At 46.0% G+C, this 21100-nt stretch overlaps 1 protein-coding gene across 1 annotated transcript in view; it reads left to right on the top strand.

The window, feature by feature from the left end:
* Positions 1-873: 873 nt before the first annotated feature.
* Positions 874-21100, top strand: part of USP22 (ubiquitin specific peptidase 22) — a 40167-nt gene continuing 19940 nt past the window's right edge. Inside the window, exons 1-3 of the mRNA XM_064583214.1 lie at positions 874-1260; positions 18003-18135; positions 20951-21064. Of these exons, the coding sequence (XP_064439284.1) occupies positions 1090-1260; positions 18003-18135; positions 20951-21064 (418 nt within the window). The 5' untranslated portion in view covers positions 874-1089. The remainder of the gene's footprint in view (positions 1261-18002; positions 18136-20950; positions 21065-21100) is intronic.

The raw sequence follows: 21100 nt of genomic DNA, 5'->3' as shown, positions 1-21100 counted from the left end.
TCTATACATTTCTCAGTGCTCATCAATTTAAGTGCATTCTTAATCCCCTTTATTTCACCTATGCACCCACCCACCTTCCCTCGGACAGCCACCAGTTTGTTCTGTTTTTTTGAGTCTGGGGTTTTGTTTGTTTGTTTTTTCCTTTGTTCTTTTGTTTCTTCAATTCTGCGTGAGTGAAATCACATGGCATCCATCCTGGGATTCTCAAAGTAGGACATGGTCTTAATCATTTCAATGCCCAGCAACTTCCAGACAGGCCACAAAGATGAGCGAGGCCTGCAGCGTCCCAGATGAGGGACTCCCGTTGCCAACAACACTGACAGCGAGCCAGGGAGGCACCGCCTAGGGTGGGAAAGCCCACGCTGGGGGGTCAGCACAGACCGGCGTCCAAGGGAGACTGCACGGATTTGCAAGGCCCAGCCCGTCGCTCCGCCTCTTTGCGGCAGAGCTCAGGCCGGTGCAAACCGGCTCAGTGCCCCGAAGGCCGCTCCGCGTCACCCAATCCTCGGCTGGCCCCCACCTCCGCAGCTCTCCGTGGGAGCCCGGGAATGGCAAGTGGCCAGCTTCCCGGGGGGCAGCTCTGAACCAGGCGACCTGTACTGACAGCTAGCGACAACCGCCGCGGCCGCCGCGGGCCGACCGGCGACCGCCGGCGTAAGCGCGGGGGCGGACCCTGGTCGGCTCCACGCCCCCGCCGAGCACTCACTCAGCCGATCGCCCCGGAGCCTGCGCGCGGCTGGGGCGGCGGCGTGGACGGGCGGGCCCGGGAGCGGCCGGAGCCTGCGCAGTGCCGCGCCCGCGGCTGGCCGGGGATGACGTAACCTCCGCCTGCGGCCTCCGCGCCCCGCCCCGCGCCGCGCTCCGCGAACCGGGCGAGCGCAGCGCGGGCGGTGCCTGGCTGGCCGCCGCCTCCTCCTTGGCGTCCGCGCAGCCGGGTCTTTGTGCGCCGGCCCCGCGGCTGCCCGCGCTTTGTTCCCGGCGCCCGTTCCCCGGCCGGCCGGGGCGCGCCGCCGAGCAGCCCCCTGCGCCGCGCTGGCGTCGTCCTCGTCCCCCTCGCCGCCCCCCGCGCGCGGCCGGGCCTTGCCCCCCATGGTGTCCCGGCCCGAGCCGGAGAGCGAGGCCATGGACGCGGAGCTGGTGGTGACGCCGCCGGGCTGCTCGCACCTGAGCAGCTTCAAGGTGGACAACTGGAAGCAGAACCTGCGGGCCATCTACCAGTGCTTCGTGTGGAGCGGCACGGCGGAGGCCCGCAAGCGCAAGGTGCGAGTCCCCTCTGCCCCCGGAAAACTGCGGGCTGAGCTGGGAGCCGGGGGAGACCCCTCTTTTTGCAGCGTTGCCCAGCAAGTGGGTGGTGTGGGGCTTCTGGGCCCTGTTGGGGTGCGAGGAGAAGGAAGGGAGGGCTTGTGAGCCCCCTGCGGACCCCTCCCGGGCTACGCTAGCCGGCGGGGGGGGGCCCCCGAGAGGGCTCTTCTTTCTTATTCCCTGCCCCCTCTCCCCTGCCCCCCTCCCCTCCCTCCCCTCTTTTCCCCTCCCTCCCCACCTCCCTTCTCCCCCCCCTTCCACCCTCCTCCTCCCCCCTCCCCTTCCCCTCCGCCTCGGTCCTCCCGCCCCCTCTCTTCCCCTCCCCCGTCTTCCTCCCCCTCCGCTGCGGGGGTGGGGGCGGAGCAGGGGCGGGGTTTGGGGCGTGTCCAGTTCCGGAGGTGGGCGAGCGCAGATCTGGGAAGCGGGTGGTTTTCTTCTCCGGGGTAACGATGGAAGCCTGGTACGGAGAAGGAAGGTGTCCCAGGTTCCAGCGCCAGGCCTCACCGAGGAACCCTCCGGGGCAGGGAAGGGTTCGGGGGCGGGGATGGGGGCAAAGAGCAGACGTAGGACAGAAAACTAAAAAGGGACAAAGACTCCGGGGCCTGTTGGGTGGTCTGCTGTGGGTCCGTCCCCTGCCACCATGCTGAGCACCCATTAATCTGGAGCGTGCGTTAAGGCTTACCTGGGTCAGGGAAACTGAGCCGTGTGTCTCGACCGGGAGTTGTCAGTATGAAGCTACAACGGTGTGGTGCTTGGGCAGAACACCGCACCGGCTCCAGGGTCTGCAGGAAGGAATGCAGGGAGACGGCATCGTCCCGCCTCGTTTCAGATACGGACGTGGGTGGAGGGGGTGAGCAGTTGGAAATGGAGCGAGTCAAGCCACTGTGCACCTCTATCTGGGAAGGCCATTTCGTTATCAGCACGATGTGTTTTGGAGAATCGCTTGTAGCTACGGAGGAGTGGATTTAAAAGAAAAGATCGGTTTGACGGGAAGGTGGGACAGAGGCGTGCCTTCTGCGTTAGGAGGCTTTAGTAAGAAACTGATCACCTCCGTGAGACGTTGAGGAAATTACCTTTAGTGTTATCTTTTTCAGATGAATGCCCCATTAGGCTTATTAATTATGTGGAAATCGGAAAATAACGGTATTATCTGAATGAATCTTGTTACAGTGTAACGCGATTTTGCAGTTCAGTGAGGTTCGGAGGTTTGAGGCTCTTTCCACCTTGTAGCTTTTTAAAAAAAAATTTTTTTTTTTAAACTAACATCCCCTGAGATTGTAGGGGTTAAGCACCAGTTTTCTTTCTTTTTATTAGTGATGGTGTTGGGAAGCATTACCTCTCAGGATGAACTGAAGTCAGAGATGATTTCTGTTAGGATCAGAGTGAGATTCTTGCTGATGGAATTGTGTGCTCCTGAAAAAATATCCTGGTTGAAAGCGATGGTCTTCAGGTGATAATCTTGTTACTGCTCCATGTCATTAGTTTAGTGGTTGAGATTTATATGGTGTGTGTAAGGTTCCTCTCCACATTGGATTCCTTACTTAAGGAATCCCCTGCTTTTATCTTCTCTCTCCCCTTCCCCTGTAAATTTTTAACAAAGCTGAAGGAGTCAAGTTTAACACATCATTAACTTTGTCTCCTTTCCTAAAGTAAGGAATCACTTTTTCTTTTGCTATATGTCTTGGATTAATCCTTTAATGTCAGTTGCTTAGTTTGGGAGCTGTTGAAGCACGTCTCTATTATTCACTTACAAAAACTTGAGTTATTGACAGACAAGAGGTGGTGATAAATACTTACCTCAAATTGCAGGTCTGTCACTGTTGCAATACCTTTTTGTAGTATACCAGCCAGGAATCCTAATATCCTTCGTCTTTTCTGCTCCAGATTTTGGGGGGGGTGGGGGGAGGTTCATTTTTGTATCATTTGGGTCCTGTCTAACTGCATGTCTAGCACTCTCTAGTGGCCCAGCCAAGGAAGAGTTGGTTTGACAAATGGTTTAACCCTCATGGTTAACAGTGAACAATACATGTTTCCCAGTGAGTAGGATTCTCAGTAGATCTGTATGTAGGCTTGGTATATATATATATATTTTGGTTTTAACAATATGAAGTTTCCTGTAAAAATATTTCAACTTAACGGGGTGCCTGGGTCATTAAACATCTGCCTTCGGCTCAGGTCATGATCCCAGGGTCCTGGAGTCGAGCCCCGAGTTGGCTCCCTGGTCAGTGGGAAGCCTGCTTCTCCTTCTCCCACTCCCCCTGCTTGTGTTCCCTCTCTCGCTGTCTCTCTCTCTGTGTCAAATAAGTAAATAAAATCTTTTAAAAAAATATTTCAACTTAAATTATAATCTTCCTAAATAAACAAAGGTGCCTTTTGAGGTTGAAGTCTCAGCAACAGTGTAACCATAGAAATAAAGCCCTGACTGGTGTGAGGTGGTATCTCAATAAAGCCCTGGATAAACAGGTGAGCTTTCTCTAAGTAGAAAACGGTTATGGTTTTTGTATCCACCTTTGATTCTTCTTTTGCTAGGCACAGAGTAAGAAGAACGTGATCAGATTTGATAACTTTCTGTCCAATATAGGCTTGAATTGCAGTAAAACTTGTGTACTACTGAATGTAAAAATGTTCCCATGTTCCTGTGAGTTAGGACTCAGTGCTGCCACAGTGGACTCTGCTTGAATATAGCAAATATCTTACCATTTTAGGGTTTGTGAAAAACTGACAATGAAGACATCAAGATTTTAAGTGCTACTGGTTATTATGACATAACAAAGTCTACACTGTAATTTGAATATATAGACCTTGGGAGGACGGGGAACATTTTTTAAATAATCACTTCTCTCTCTTTTTTTTTTAAAGATTTATTTATTTGACAGAGAGAGACACAGCGAGAGAGGGAGCACAAGCAGGGGGAGTGGGAGAGGGAGAAGCAGGCCTTCCACGGAGCAGGGAGCCCGATGCAGGGCTCGATCCCAGGACCCTGGGACCATGACCTGAGCCAAAGGCAGACCTTAACGACTGAGCCACCCAGGCGCCCTGCACTCCCCTCTTTTTGAACTGTTTCTGTGACTCTAAAATTTTGCAGCAACTTGTCCTCAAAACACAGCCCTTTTGGGAAGCCTGGGTGGCTCAGTGTTAAGCGTCTACCTTCAGCTCAGGTCATGATCCCAGGATGGGATTGAGTTCCACATGGGGCTCCTTGCTCAGCAGGGAGCCTGCTTCTCCCTCTGCCTGCCCCTCCCCCTGCTTGTGCACGTACATGCGCTCGCTCTCTCTCTCACAAATAAAATCTTAAAGCAAAACACGGCCTTCTTTATAGATGTAGTAAATAGTCTTACCAACTATACCTTGCTCCAAGGGAAGAAGAGTTGTCAAACATAGTGTAATTTTGGATTAATATGGGTTCTGGTTTAGTTTGGTCAGTAATCTGGAGGACAGTAAACTGCTTTTGAAGGTTTCTGTCTGAGGCACAAAATTTGGGGCCTGAAGCAAGCCTTTGGGTAGAAATTCTTAGGGAAATATTTCGTTTGAGAAAGGGGCTAGAGAGGAAACTTACCTGGGAAATGATAGATAAGAGGCGGGAGGGCTCTAAGATCCAGTAGTCATACCTTACTTTAACAGTTCTGTTTGATGTTTGTGGTCTTCACACCACCATTTAAATGTGGAACGATTCCCTGTTTTTTAGAACTCTCATTCTCTCTTCAGTCCAGAGTCAACTCTGAACCCTGGGTTTCTGTCTTGAGGAATTGAAATCCTTTTTTTTTTTTTTATTCTTATGTTAATCCCCATACATTACATCATTAGTTTTAGATGAAGTGTTCCATGATTCATTGTTTGTGCATAACACCCAGTGCTCCATGCAGAATGTGCCCTCCTCAATACCCACCACCAGGCTAACCCATCCTCCCACCCCCATCCCCTCTAGAACCCTCAGTTTGTTTTTCAGAGTCCATCGTCTCTCATGGTTCGTCTACCCCTCCGATTTCCCCCCTTCATTCTTCCCATCCTGCTACCTTCTTCTTCTTCTTTTTTTTTTTAAAGGCTAAATTTTTTATTTTATTTTATTTATTTATTTTTTATTCTTATGTTAATCCCCATACATTACATCATTAGTTTTAGATGAAGTGTTCCATGATTCATTGTTTGTGCATAACACCCAGTGCTCCATGCAGAATGTGCCCTCCTCAATACCCACCACCAGGCTAACCCATCCTCCCACCCCCCTCCCCTCTAGAACCCTGTTTGTTTTTCAGAGTCCGTCGTCTCTCATGGTTCGTCTACCCCTCCGATTTCCCCCCCTCATTCTTCCCCTCCTGCTACCTTCTTCTTTTTCTTTTTTTTCTTAACATATATTGCATTATTTGTTTCAGAGGTACAGATCTGAGATTCAGTAGTCTTGCACAATTCACAGTGCTTCCCAGAGCACATAGCCTCCCCAGTGTCTTATCACCCAGTCACCCCATCCCTCCCACCCCACCCCCCACTCCAGCAACCCTCAGTTTGTTTCCTGCGATTAAGGAGGAATTGAAATCTTAATTGTCAAAATGCCATTAAATAATAAGTGTCACAAAGCCGGATTACAAATATCTGCCTTAAAATTTAGAGTACTTGTAGATGCCCAATGATAATTCTTACACATAGGCTAATTAGAGCCTGAACATACATAAAGGAATGCGTAGATAATTCTAGATGCTTAATTGTCGGTCAGTTTTACTGAGGAAGATTAAAATACATGAATCTGTGTATTTAAAAAATAACAATTAAAATAAGTGACAATATGAACATACGCTCTTTTTTTGCATTTTTTTTTTTTTTTTTTTAGAGAGAGAGCACTCATGAGAGCAGAGGGAGGGGCAGAAGGAGAGGGGGAGAGAGAGTCTCAAGCAGACTCTGCACTGAGCATGGAGCCTAATGTGGGGCTTGCTCCCACAACCAGGAGATCATGACCTGAGCCGAAACCAAGAGTTGGTCACTTAACCGACTGAACCACCCAGGTGCCCTGAATATATATATATATATTTAAAGGTTTTATTTATTTACTCATAAGAGACAGAGAGAGAGGCAGAGGGAGAAGCAGGCTCCCCACTGAGCAGGGAGCCCGGTGTGGGACTTGATCCCAAAACCCCGGGCTCACGACCCGAGCCAAAGGCAGACGCTCAACCATCTGAGCCACCCAGGCGCCCGCCCTGAACATACTCTTAATGTGTAAAAATAAAACACCTTATCGAATAGGCTTATTGAATGTATATGGTGAGTCATTTCTGGCCCCACACCACCACTGTCAAGATATGTTTGCTGCCTGGGTCTTCCAGATTTTTAAAAAATTATAGGGGCACCTGGGTGGTTTAGTCGGTTAAGCGTCTGCCTTCGGCTCAGGTCATGATACCAGGGTCCTGGGATCCGGCCCCACATCAGGCTCCCTGCTCAGCAGGGAGCCTGCTTTTCCCTCTCTCTCTGCCTGCTGCTGGCGTGCTCTCTGTCAAATAAATAAATAAAATCTTAAAAAAAAGAAGATAAATACATCTGCATATAAAACAGTTACATGTTTTTATTTATGTAAACATACGTGCTGTGTATCTTGTTTCCATTTTTCACTTGTTGCCCATGCATATAGATCTGTTGAGCTGTGTGCGGTTAATATTCCATTGGATGCAAAGAGCGTTGTCTATTTTCCCCTTTTTTCAAGCTTTCAATTTGTAGGATTTACTAAGAATTTATGTAACTTAAGTGTGGTAATCAGTTTAAAGAAGGAATAATCTTAGGCAAGTCATTTTAATATATGTTTTCCTTTACTGAGGGATTGGAACATGATTTGTCTACTTGACATCAAACCTGAGATGCCTTTATTTTTATTTATTTATTTATTTATTTTTTAAAGATTTTATTTATTTATTTGAGAGAGAGAATGAGACAGAGAGCGAGAGCATGAGAGGGGGGAGGATCAGAGGGAGAAGCAGACTCCCTGCTGAGCACCGAGCCAGATGCGGGACTCGATCCAGGGACTCCAGGATCATGACCTGAGCCGAAGGCAGTTGCTTAACCAACTGAGCCACCCAGGCGCCCCCTGAGATGCCTTTGAAAAGTGCACTTTTATTTATGGAGAAACATGGGGAGGGAGGTAGCCAAAAGGAGACAAATACAAAAACTAAGTATGACACATGAAAGTTTAAGGTAGTATAATTTCATAGAGTACAAGCGTAATGCCCTTTCATTTTGAATCTTGACAAAGCGACAAATATAGGTTGTTAGCTTGTGGACACTTGCCTCAGATGAGAGTAGCTCTTACAGTCAGGGTTGTGGAAATGTGGCTCAGGTGTTCGGTTGTTGTGTGGAAAGGGAAGTTATTGCAGGAGGAAAATGGTCCTGCTTCTGTTGAGTCAGTGGTTACTTTGCCATGTGTTTTAGAAAAAGACGTACTAGTCCAGGGCTGTGCACTGGTCATCTCTTTATAAGTGCTGCTGTAGTTCTGGAGTCTGAGATCCGTCCCTTGAGATCTGAATGAATCTCTGATTCCTTTGAACTGTTTAGTAGAAATCATCATTGGGGGAAGACAGTTCTGTTACTGGCTTTAGACAGAGTACTTGGATCAACAGGACACACTGGTAGATCATAAACCGAGAGCCATGAGCTTGCATGTGTCGCTGGCTTCACCGTTGACACAGGTCATTGACTCAGCCCGGTGCTTACACCGTGACGTTGAGAATGCTGTTGGGCCCACTTCGGGTTTTGTGTTTTTGTTTTTTTAAGTTCAGTTCATTTTTTGGATATGTCTTTTTTTTTTTTTAAGTAAACTTTTTTCTTTTCAAACTTTATTCTCTTGAGGAATTAACTTTTGCTTTATTTATTGATGCGTTGAATCTCAAATCCTTACAGCAAAACATAACACCATTCATACTAAGCAGGGGACAGGTCTTTCCAAGTAAAAGGTCCAGAATGGAAAAAATTTTTCTTTTGAGATAATCGTAGATTGACATGCTGTTGTAAAAAATAACACAGACATCTCTGTACCCTTTACGCAGTTTCCGCCAATGGTAACATCTTGCAAACTGTAATGAAATATTAACAACCAGGATGTCAGCATTGATACAGTCCATCTTTGATACAATCCACCCATTTTCTTCAGACCCCCCCCTCCCCCCGTCTCCCTGATTGTTAACCTTTTACTGTTACCGTGGTACCTTTTGTCACAACCAATGACAAAACTTGATACATTGTTATTAACTGAAAGTCATACTTCATTCAGATCCCATTAGTTTTTCCCTAACCTCCTTTTTCTTTCTCAGGATCCCATCCAGGATTCCACATTACATGTAGTTGTCATGTCTCCGTAGGCTCCTCTGGATAGTGACATTTTCTCAGACTTTCCTTCTTTTTGATGACCTTAGCAGTTTTGAGGCAAATTGCTCAGGTATTTTATAGGACGCCCCTCAATTTGGGCTTGTCTGATGTTTTTCTCATGGAGCTGTGGTTATGGCTTTTGGGAAGGCCAGAGAGGTGAAGTGCCCTTACCAAGCCCTGTCAAGGGTGATGGGGTCAACACGACTTAGGACTGTTGGTGGAAAGCTTGACCGTGTGGTTGTGAGGCTGTTCTACAGTAAAGTGGCTCTTTTTCCCTCCTTTCCATACTGTCCTATTTGGAGCAGAGTCACTCTGCACAGGTCACATGTAAGGAGAGGGCAGTTAACGCTCTGCGTCCTTGAGGCCAGAGTATCCAGATTATTTGGAATTTTTCTATAGGAAATATTTGTCCTTTCCCACTCACTTAGTATTTATTCAATCTTTTGTATCAGTATGGATTTACAGGTATTTTATACTATGGGTTATAATCCAGTATTCTGTTTTGTTGCTCAGACTCTCCAGCTTTAGCCAGTGGGAGCTCTTCCGGTTGTCTTCCCTGTCACTTGGGCATACCCTTACCAATTTTTGTTTGGTTTATTGTTGTTTTTGAGGACTTCCTTACTTTCTGGTACTGTGAGTTTCTAGGCTTATATTGTATATTTTCTGCCCTGGTCTTAGAATCTACCATTTCTCCAAGGGGCCCTAGTCCTTTTATTGGAGAATAGAGTTAGAAAATATGGTTTGGGCAGTGGCTGTGCTTGTTGATACCAGTGATGTGGCTTCTCAGCCCTCAGGGGACAGAGCCAAGAAACCGACGTGTATATGCCAATTCATGTACACACAAGTCTATGGTGGTTCATCTCCACCCTTATTAAACTATACCTGAGTTCATAGTGATGTCTCCAACTCTAATCCAATACTACATGGGTCGTTCTAGCCTTTTCTTGCTTATCTGTAACTTCTCTGTCCAACAGATAAAACGTACCCACCATCTATGTACTTAACTGTTTAATTTCAGTTTGCTTGTATAAAGCAAACTCAAGGGACGGATCTCAGACTCCAGACCAAGGATAGTCTGCCCCCAAATGTGACACTTTGGCATATTGTCTATTCTGAATTAAAAGTTCCTTAAAAACAGCCCACGAAAGAACACTCTGGCAGAGATAGGGAATTTAGAACCGAGAAAGCTGTATGACCTTTATTACTTTCTTACCAGTTTACGGCCCAGCCCAAAATCTGTGTTTAATTCCTTAATAATTGAAGCTCCTGAACATAAGTTTTTGTCCTGTCAATTCCTCTGTGATTTATTGTCTCTTTGCCAGCTTTTGTCATTTCTTTGGGTCTTAATGTCAGTATTGGTCTCCACGTGCAGTGCACATAATTAAACTTTGGTTCTTTTTCTTTGGTTATTCTATCTCATGTCAATTTAAATCTTAGACTAGCTGGAAGAATCTTGAAGGGTAGAGGAAAAATTTTCCCCTCCAACAGCGGTTTCAGAATTGTTACTCTGCCCCTCCTCGGGTAAGCAGTGTTACCACCTGGCTTTCCCGTGGCTCCTTTTGCCTGGCGTTTTACACCCTCCACTCATTTCCAAGTTACTTAGGCAAGTTGTCCCATACCCTCTGCATACGTGGGCATTATCGCATACATTTATTTGTAATACAGTCAGATTCTTTTGTCCTGGTCTGCACTGCATCCTTGCATCCTCTGACTGCCTAACCAATTATTTACAGGTTGGCATATATTATGGTTTGCCCTTTGTGCTGTGAAAGTTAAGAAGATTAAATAGGAAGTATGTAAACTCGGTTTTCAGGGACTGAAATGACCTACCTTAACAGATCTTTGAGGTTTGTTTCTTTCCTCTCATCTTATGTTGACTGGTACCTGCAGCAGAGAGTGAAATTAAACCAGAATCAGTAGCTTTTATTATTGTTAGCAGCTCTGGTAAAATGCTTTGGGGAATAAGGTGGAAAGAGCAGGTTAAAATGAGGGTTTAGGAGAATCTGATCACTCCCTATACACATTGACAACTGACAGTTGGGAGGTGATGTAGAATTTAAATTGAGAATAGCCCCAGGGGGAAAAAAAGGGTAGCCCAAGGCAGTCAGTACCATGGGGATTTTGCCTTTGCTTCTGCCCAAAAGTGTGACCTGCACAGGTCCCCCAGTCTCTCTTGAGTGTCACTCATTTCTCATTTATGATAATACGCTTTAATTTACATAGCGTTTTATATTTTATAAAGCATTTTTCAAACATAATTTCACTTGATTTTGGTACTCGTAATACACGTTTTAGGTAAGCGTGGCAGGTAAGTCGCCTAACCTATCCAAGGGCACTTATCGTGAACACCAAGTCTGGGCCTTGAAATTAGGTTACTTTGAGTCTGAAGTTTGTGCTCCCACTAAATTATTCTGGAATGTTTTACATCACCACCAAGTAATTCTCTAATCTCGGCAGACAGTGGCCATATGTCGTACAGATTAGACTCAACTTGGACACTTCCTGGAGCCAGTGTAAGATTGTATAGGTTAAGGGTTCAGTCCAAGAGCACTACTCCTACTTTAGACACCAGTCACAAGTCCAGATTGGCACCCGGGCTTGCACCTGATTAGGACCCCTTTTTCAGGTTCGGTAACTTGTTAAAATAGTTCACAAAACTCAGGGAAACCTTTACTTACGTTTACCAATTTATTATAAAAGATAAAGTGTACAGGTGAACAGTCAGATGAAGAGGTACATAGGATGGGGTCTGGGAGAGCCCTGGGCACAGGAGCTTTGTCCCAGTGGAGTCAGGGTGCACCACACTCGCGGTGCATATGATGTAGGAAAGATGTTAGGGTTTGAAGCTGATGGCCAAGAAAGAATTCTTGAGACCTCTTTGGTGCAGAAAGGTGATTTCACTAAAGCTCTGGGACAGGACCATGGGCTGAAAGAGCTGCACCGGAGTCATGAGGAGTGGCCCATTATATACTTTCGAGTTGGGGGATGGAGTTAGGCACAGCCTAAGTCTCTTAAGGAATTTTGGAAGCAAGGTTTCCAGGACCTTGAGGGGGCTAGCTATTGTTAGGAAAAGGTTATTTGTTACTGTCTAATAAAACCTTAGTCATGAGACCCTTCAGATATATATCTGTGGGTCATATGCTTGGGGGATGATTGCCAACATATATCTGGGGGAGTAGAAGTAAAGGAAGTTTCCAAAGGAATTTTTTTTTTTTTTAAGATTTTATTTTTATTTTGAGGGAGAGAGAATGAGAGAGAGAGAGCATGAGAGAGAGGAGGGTCAGAGGGAGAAGCAGACTTCTTGCTGAGCAGGAAGCCTGATGTGGGACTCCATCCCGGGACTCCAGGATCATGACCTGAGCCGAAGGCAGTTGCTTAACCAACTGAGCCACCCAGGCGCCCCCCAAAGGAATTTTTTTAAAGATTTTTTATTTATTTATTTGAGAGAGAGTGCACTTGAGCAGAGGGAAGGGGAGGGTCAGAGGGAAAGGGAGAAGCAGACCCCCCGCTGAGCAGGGAGCGCGACAGGATCCCCAATCCCAGGACCCTGAGATCATGACCTGAGCTTGAAGGCAGCTGCTTAACCGACGAGCCACCCAGGCGCCTCCAAAGGAATTTTTATATGTTAAAGTAGACTTACAGGATCCTGGGGGTCGGGCTAAGATTGCCTTTTACCCTTAGCAAAGTATTAACATCGAGGCACTTAAGTTCCTAGAGGAATGTCACTCTGTTTCAAGGAACTTGTCAGTGGGCTGTAACAAGTAAGGAAATTTAATAATTTTTCTTCTGCCTTTGTTTTCCACATCACATGGATGCATTAACCAACCCAGAAGCCCTCTGGACCCTGTCTTTTAGCATTTTCATTAGGGCTTCATTACATAGTTATGATTAAACAGACACTGATTAGACACTACAGAGGCATGATTGATTAAATCATTGGCAATTGGTGGAGGTTGGGGTGGGGCAGAAAGTTCCAACCCTCTGATCACATGGTTGGTTCCCTGGCACCCAGACCCCATCCTGAGGCTATCCAGAAGCTTTTCAAAAATATCTCAGTAACATAAATTTAGACATGGTTGAAAGGAACTTGTGAATAATAAAAGATACCTTTATCAATCAGATCACTTCGAAATTCAAGGGTTTTAAGGGCTTTGTGCTTGGAATTGGGAAGACCAAAATATGTATTTCTTCTATCACACTTACTGTAATTCTCACTTCTGTACCTCGAGGGAGTTGGGCTAAATAGATCTATTTGAGTTGAGAGAGTCAAAGACCTGAGTGTGGCTTTCTGAGGCTGGGAAGTCTGAGGAGATTGTTTGATTTCAGTTAAGTCTTTGCCTTTTGGTGCCTCAGTTCATGTAGAAAATGGAATGTTTATTCCTGTCCCTTTGCTTATGTCAGAGTCCCTGATGGTAGAAAAGTATTTTGAACCCTTGAAAAAGTCATCAAAGAGAATGAAAAACAATTAAACTTACCTTCTTACAGTTGTCAGATGTTAATAGATCAGTGGTGGTGGGAAGTCGTGCATTAGCTCTCAAGGTGCCATCTCATGGTTGTCACTTGCTTTAAGCTAGACTCAGAATTCACCATACAACTGAGTCATCTCTGACTCATGTGCCTCTTCTGCCCCTGCCCCATCCTTCTTGGTATGGGGAGGAGGGTGTGAGAAAGATCGTAGAGATTAGGGTATCCAAGGAAATATTGTTAGTATTGGGGCCTCGAATGAATGGACTTTCTGTGCATTTCTTGAATTATGTAAAATCAGAACTGTTTATTTTTTTTAAGTTTTTATTTAAATTCCAGTTAGTTAACATACAGCGTAATACTAGTTTCAGGTGTATAATATAGTGAGGCAACACTTCATACAACTCCCATGCTTTTCACAAGTGCCCCTCTCATCCCCATCTCCCCCACCCACCATTCCTCTGGTGACCACCAGTTTGTTCTCTGTACTTGCAAGTCTGTTTCTTGGTTTGCCCCCCTCCCCCACGCCCTTTGCTCGTTTGTTTTGTTTCTTAAATTCCACACGTGAATGAAATCATAGGGTATTTGTCTTTTTTTGACTGACTTATTTCACTTAGCATAATCCTCTCTGGCTTCATCCAAGTGGATGCAAACAGAACTGTTAAATTATTGACCCCTGTCTGCTTTTCCTATCAATAAAAATCCTAGCTGTGTTTCGGATTTCCTTGCAGCCTACTGAATCTACTTGAATTAATTTATGGGAGAAAGGGATTTAATACAGAAATCATTGCAAGGGCTCCAGGAGCAGTAGACTCTGGGTTGAGTTTCCTGGAACCCCCACCAGCCTCCATAATTCCGCTGCCTCTGCCCATCCAGGAAGGTGAGGGAGGAACCTTGCCGTCCCTGCTGCGACCAGCCACTCCAGAAAGCAGCCACCCCTGTGCCTCTCCCTGGCCCACTCAGACCAGTAGTGGGTGGTGCAAGGGTGTCCTACCTTTTCCATGTCAGTGGGAGGGGGTTAGGATAGTAATAGCTAACGTGAACTCTGTATTCTTTCCTGTGGCTGCTTTCACAAGTGACCACAAACTGGGGGTTTTACAACAAGTTCTGGAGGTCAAAAGCCCGCAGTCTGGTGTTGGCAGAACCACGGCCCTCCAGAGGCTCGAAGGGAGGAACAGTTCTGGCCTGTTCCTGCTGTAGGCCCCCACCGTCCAGTTTCTGCCTCCTTCACCTGGCCTTCATTCCCTTGTCCAAGGTCTTTGTGACCCTCCCAAGGACACTCAGGATGGCATTTAGGGCCCACCCAGATAATCAAGTGTAATCTCATCTCGACACCCTGAACTTAACTACATTTGCAGAATTTTCCACCTAAGGTAACATTCTCAGGTTCTGGGGATTAAGATGGGGACACACCTTTTGGGGAGCGACGGTCAGCCCACTACAGATCCTGACAAGTACAGGCACTGTCCTCAGTACATTAAAAGGCAGCCATTTAATCCTCGTAGTAGTCGCATGAGGTAGAAATGTGTCCACATTTAAAAGTCAGGAAACCGGGGCGCCTGGGTGGCTCAGTTGGTTAAGTGACTGCCTTCGGCTCAGATCATGATCCTGGAGTCTCGGGATCGAGTCCCGCATCGGGCTCCCTGCTCGACAGGGAGTCTGCTTCTCCCTCTGACCCTCCCCCCTCTCATGTGCTCTCTCTCTCATTCTCTCTCTCAAATAAATAAATAAAATCTTGAAAAAAATAAATAAATTAAAAAAAATAATAAGAAATAAAATAAATAAAAGTCAGGAAACCGAGGCAAAGAGAACCGTGTAACTTGTTCGATCCCACAGCGAGAGTTGTGGAAACCGGAATTGGACCCGCTCCTCTGCCCTGTAACAGATGCTCAGTGGGTCACCGGATTGCCTACAACTGGTTGCGAGATCTTTAAAGAATTAACTGGAAGTCAGCAGCTGGCTTTCATAAGTAGTTGACATCTACCTAATTCTTTTCACTAGTACTTGGCAGTACTAATCACTTGCCTTTGTTTTAGCATCCTGAGACTTGGTGTCAGACCTACAAATGTCGGTATCACGTGTACCGTTTCCTAGGGTGTCCAGGGTTATTTCGAGCTGCTCTAGTTTCTGTGCTTCAGCTTCGGGGCTAAATGAGCTCAGGAGACAGAACTCCTCGTGTAAGTCAGTCGTTGCTCCATTTAGGATCTAGAACTGTGCTGTCCAGCACTCCAGTCACTAGCCACGTGTGCTGTTTGTAATTACTATGAAATAGAACAAAAAACCCAGTTTCTTGGCTGCCCGAGTCACTTCTCGGTAATGACCGCTGTAATGGACAGTGCAGACCCACAACACTTGCAGCATCGTAGAACCTTCTCTGGGATAGTGCTGATAGAAATTACACAAGACACCGTCCGAGACAGATGCTGCTTTCTGCTTAGTGTCTCTTGGCCGTCGCTGGCTGCTTCGTTACTCTGAGGGAACTGGTCTCGCAGCTGTTGGACCCATCCACTCAGTAACACCTTCAGTGGTGGGTGTGACACCGCCTCCAGGTAGCGTCCTGGGGGTTACACACTTGAGCGAGGTCGCCCGGAGGAGGAAGTTAGGTCCTTCTTGTTCTTTGGAAGAGCAGGTCTTCCCACTTTGGGTTCATTTTCTTTTCTCCATATGAATTGAAGTCATACGCCTTGTAAGAAACATTCTATAGAATTCCGTAGAATTTGAGCAGAAATTGTATACAGACTTTTCTGATTTCTCCAGTCGTCCTCAGTCAGGCGTGGTTGTTGCTCCTTTTAAATTTTAAATTATGCCATAATTTTGAATTATGCCATAAAGGCATAATGGCCTTTATGCCATTTTAATGCCTTTAAAATATGCCATTTAATGCCTTTAAAATATGCCTTAAAAAATGGCCTTTATGCCATTTTAATGCCTTTAAAATATCCTGACTGGGGCGCCTGGATGGCTCAGTTGGTTAAGCGACTGCCTTTGGCTCAGGTCATGATCCCACGGTCCTTGCTCAGCAGGGAGCCAGCTTCTCCCTCTCCCTCTGCCTGCTTGTGCATACTCTCTCTTTCTCTCTGGAATATAAATAAATAAAATCTTAAAAAAAAATTTAAAAATATCCTGAGTGATTAAAAATAAAGGACACCTCTTAATCTTTTCCCATTCTTTGTAACTGTAGTGAATAGTAAATGGAGTCTAGCTCGTGGTGGTTACTACAAATCTTCAGGAATCTGTTGCTTACAATATTTATAGCCAAAGGGAAATTTTCCATGATACCTGAAAGTATCATTTGCTTACATCAAATACAACTGTATATGTAATTTAGAAATGTCCCCTGTATTCCTAAAAGCAATTACAGTTACTTAATTTCTTGGATTTATCACTAGAAGAATCAATAGATGATACAACTATTTATACTACGGCGGCATTTATTTTTGTTTTTGTTTTAAAGATTTGTTTATTTGAGAGAGAGAGCGAGAGCATGAGAGTGCACGAGGTGGGGGTGGGCCAGGGAGAGGAGCTTGTCTATTTTGTCTTCTGGGCTGTGGCCGCAGGGCTCTCTTGTCTTTGAGGAGCATATGGCCCTGTACCCTCCCTGGCCAACTCCTCTGCACCAGTTCTTCCTCCTCTGGAGGCTGACAGAGTTATCAGTGTCCCCACACAGCTTCCCTTTAGGCAGTTACCATCTAGGTGAAAACGATGATTTGTGTTTTATGTAAATATGGTTTGAGCCCGGTCCCCAGAGCCTCTCCTCCCTCCATGCCCCCCACTCTAGGTGAATGCACAGCCTGTCACCCCTGGGCTTGGCACTTGATTTGATCTTGTGTGTGCAGAGTGAAGCTTAGGAGGGGCTGCCTCCAGGCTGAGGGGCCTCCTGGGGTTAGGCACGTCCTAGTCCCCATTCTAACTGTGTCACACACACACCCACCCACCCACCCAAAGGTCACAAGCATATATACACCTAAGTAACTCTTCATATGTCAGAAGAGCCCAGAACCTTCCCCAGTGGGTGGTTGTGAGCATTGAATGAGGTACATCATCTGAAGGCCCGCGGCACCAGCGTCTAGAGTGCATGCAGCGGGGGGTTGCAATGTTCGTGTTGGCAGCCCTTTCTGTCTTAACCTTCCCTTCCCCGTACCCTGTTTATTTCCTCCTGGCCTTCATCCCCCTGCTTCCTGCCCACCCATCACCGCAGAAGAAAATCCGACACCATGGTGTCCTCTCAGAGGCTGGAAATTCAATTTGATGATCTGCAGGGAGTTTATAGTCACTGCTGCAGTGCAGAGGTCATATTGGGCTAGAAAACAGTGGTGGTCTTGGGTGGTTGGGGTGTGTAAGAATTATCACTGCTCGCAGTGACTGAGATTAAAATTTTAGGTTTCTGTGGTCTAACTCTTGGCATCAAACTTTTTCTTGTTCCTCTGTATCACTTTGACTCATGTCCCTCTCTGCTGGTTGATGATGGCTTGTAAATTGGCTGTGGTCCTGTGACCTGGGATCGCAAACGTACAGTGATGTCCACGGGAAGGGTGGCTAGGCTGTGAGCTCCTGGTGTGGGATGGGGAAGGAGACTAGGGGGTGGGCAGCACCCCGTCGGGACCGAGCGGGAGACTGAGGGCTCCTAAGGCTCACGTGGTAAACATCTGAGCCACTTCCGGGTTTTGGTAGCTGCGACTGTGGGCTTGAGCTTTCTTACGTGGAGCTAGTTCTGAGCCAAATGAGCCAAGAGTACCTTTTGGAGCAGTTGAAAGGATTACAAAGAGATCTCGTTGAGTGAGACCCATGATACCCTGTGATGTCCCTTCCTCCCCCTGCCGTGTCGGTTGTGGATCGCTTCGCTTGACCACTTTCTGTCCGGGAACGCCTGGTTTCTAATTCTCTGCTCTCAATTTCAGGCGAAGTCGTGCGTCTGTCACGTTTGTGGCGTCCACCTGAACAGGCTTCACTCCTGCCTACACTGTGTCTTCTTTGGCTGCTTCACAAAGAAGCATATCCACGAGCACGCCAAGTCCAAGCGGCACAACCTGGGTAAGGCGCCCTCCGACGCGTCTCCCTGGCCCAGCAGCCCCCTGTTCCCTGGCCTGCGGCTCCCAGCACCACTCTTCCCAGGGTCCGGTCCGAAATCCTTGTGGAAGTCCGGGGGCAGTGAGATACACAGGACTCCAAGGGATCATGCACCTAGCCTGCCTTCAGGCACTGGAGTTGAAGTTAGTTAGTATTTTATGTAACCTGAAATGATCAATTAACGAAGGCCCACTGTTCAGCTCTTTCTTTAATGCAACCTCAGAGCCTTCTTCCCCTCATTGAGGCAAAAATTCACCAAGAGAGATCTTAGATGCAGGGTTGGGTTATTGATGTCAGCATGGCTGACAGCCCAGCTGGGTGGTTTCTGTCGCTTTCTATAATGGATTTTCACTGTTCTCGATAACACAGAGTCGTGAAAAGGCTAACGGCACTGTGGCGTCAAGATAAATTTATGTTTCTTATACTTACAAGTTCCAGCTGTCACACATTCTGGAAGTTACATAAAGCAAAAGTTTTGTCCTTGGCTTTATTTCTAACTGTGTGCCTTAAATGTTTCTCTCCTTCAGAATAATATTTTCAGTGATGGTGAAGTTGTTAGGTTGTCCTTAAGAAAATCACTTTCAAAAGGTCCAAGCCAAAGAAACTTCATGGGGGCTCAGTGATTCCAGTTAAAGATCTTTTTAGGCCTTTTTTGGTAGTAGAAATGGAATGTACTAACTGAGTCATCCCTCTTGGACTGCCACACTCGTAACTAAGAACTCACAGCAAGCGCTCGTAAAAAGCCTGCTTGGAACGAGGTACTCAAGTTGTGGTGATGAGCTGGTTGGCCTTTTTGGAAAGAGAGCTAATGCTGCCGAAGGTATTCTCATGAATTATGTCCCACGGAGGAATGAGGTCATCAGTGATCTCTTAAATTGGCTAACCAGACGGAAAAGACACTGCTTGGGACAGTATGGATGTGACAAAATTATCTAGCATTTACTTAATGTAGATATGTGCTTTCACAATATAAATGAAGAGTATTCCTGCCATGTCTGCATCTCAGACCAGACCCACGTAGGCCGCTCTGCTGTTTTTCCTGGTCTGTGATTTCATGGGGTTAAAGGGTTATGGAAAATTGGAAATCTATTTACACTTAAAAAAGCTCTCTGAAGAATCTTGCTATTACCCAGAGTCATCTATAAAAATCACTTCAGAAATTTATTCATTTCGTCCACCTGACTGATAAACTCTGCGTCTACTTTTGCTAGAAAGCATAAATTTTAGAAAGTTTGCTTTCAGAAACAAAACCTTGAAATGGGAGGAAGATCCAGTTCTTTTTTTTTTTTAAAGATTTTATTTATTTATTAGAGAGAAGGGGGGAGGGGCAGACGGAGAGGGAAAGAGAGAATCTCACGCAGACTCCCCATTGAGCTCCTCAGAGCCCGCTGTGTAACTTGCTTGGCATATTTTTTATTGAATGCCTCTGCTTTCCTGAAAATTCCTGTCATCCTCATTGTAGTCTGTCTCGGGCTTTGGTATCCCATGCCAGGAACTCTCCCATTCAAGGCATACGTGGTGCCAAGGGGCAGCCAAGCTCTCTGCAGCAGCTTTGATGGCGACTTTCAAAGAATTTGTGGGAATTTTGTCAGTTTTGGGTGAGAGGCAAGGGGTAGGTATGGGATTCTTCAATTGAGCTTTAATACATCTGCTTTAGAGGACTTTAAAGATCCCCCACAATATTACTGATGTGTCCTGGCAACTGAAGACCCGGAATACGATACAAACTGTGATGTATGAAGACATTACCACGCACTAGGTGTACTGTAAAGTTACAAAATCACCACACAAACCTGTGAACTCTTAGTGCTGTTACCATCACTATTACCAAAGGGGAAGCTGAGGCTCGGGGAAGTGGAGTAACTTATCAGAGGTGCGTAACTAGTAAGCGGCAGAGCCGGGCTTAATCCCAGTTATTCTAAATCTGTGCTCTTTATGCTGCATTGCCTCTCAGACATCTTCTATTGCTTGGTGAACCCGAGCCAGAAAAAAAATTCTTTTTAATTGTTGAATTGAGACACCTTTCTTCCAGGTGCTTAAATTAAAGGATTTTATCTTACTTTCTAATGAAGTAACTAAGAGCCAGTTTTTATAGATGATGCAGTTGAGAAAATGCATAAGAGCCACTCACAGGTGGGCAGGAGTCAGCTCTGTGGGTCAAGAAGTGAAGATTGCCTGGGTAGAGGATATTTTACCACTGTCAAAGTAAGAGTAGGCAAATAGCTGTGGCATTCCTTTTTGTAATCATATCAGGAATTCTAGATGTAGTAAAACACAGTTATGCATGTCAGGTGGCTAAGAATCCTTCTGAGCTGATCATACTCTATGACAGTTCCCCCCCCCCTTTTTTTTTTTTGAGAGAGAAGATGAGCACAAGCCCGGGGTGGGGGGGGTTGAACCCAAGGCAGACGCTTAACTGGCTGAGCCACCCAGGTGCCCCTTCCTTGTTTTAAATACCACTCTTTTCAGAGAATAGAGCATCCTGATACTTGAGGTCCTTTGTAAAATATGGATGTGACGCCTCTCATTCTCAGATTCCTCAGCCTCGAAAGTCCTGAGCTTCCAGGGAAAGTACACATACCTCACTTGCTTAGGATAAAAGTCTGAAGTGGGAGGTAAAATCCTTTTATAAATAGAGGTTTCTATGGTTTGAGAGTAGGGGAATGGTGGAAACAGTAAAATATCTAAAACACTTAGATGTTTCATTTGTGGCCATATTAAGCGTTACCTTAAAGTTTTTAATTCAATTTGGTCTCTCTTTTCCCCTTTCTCTTTTCAGCCATAGAGCTTATGTATGGAGGGATCTACTGCTTTTTGTGTCAGGACTACATATATGACAAAGACATGGAAATCATTGCCAAAGAGGAGCAACGGAAAGCTTGGAAAATGCAAGGTTTGGTTTTGCCTAGATTTACGTGCCTGCTTTGGC

The sequence above is a fragment of the Mirounga angustirostris genome, unplaced genomic scaffold, assembly GCF_029215605.1.
Source record: "Mirounga angustirostris isolate CCGP_5_RB_7025 unplaced genomic scaffold, mMirAng1.0.hap1 SCAF_17, whole genome shotgun sequence".
In the NCBI taxonomy this organism is placed as follows: domain Eukaryota; kingdom Metazoa; phylum Chordata; class Mammalia; order Carnivora; family Phocidae; genus Mirounga; species Mirounga angustirostris.
This window is presented reverse-complemented; position numbering and strand designations above follow the sequence as displayed.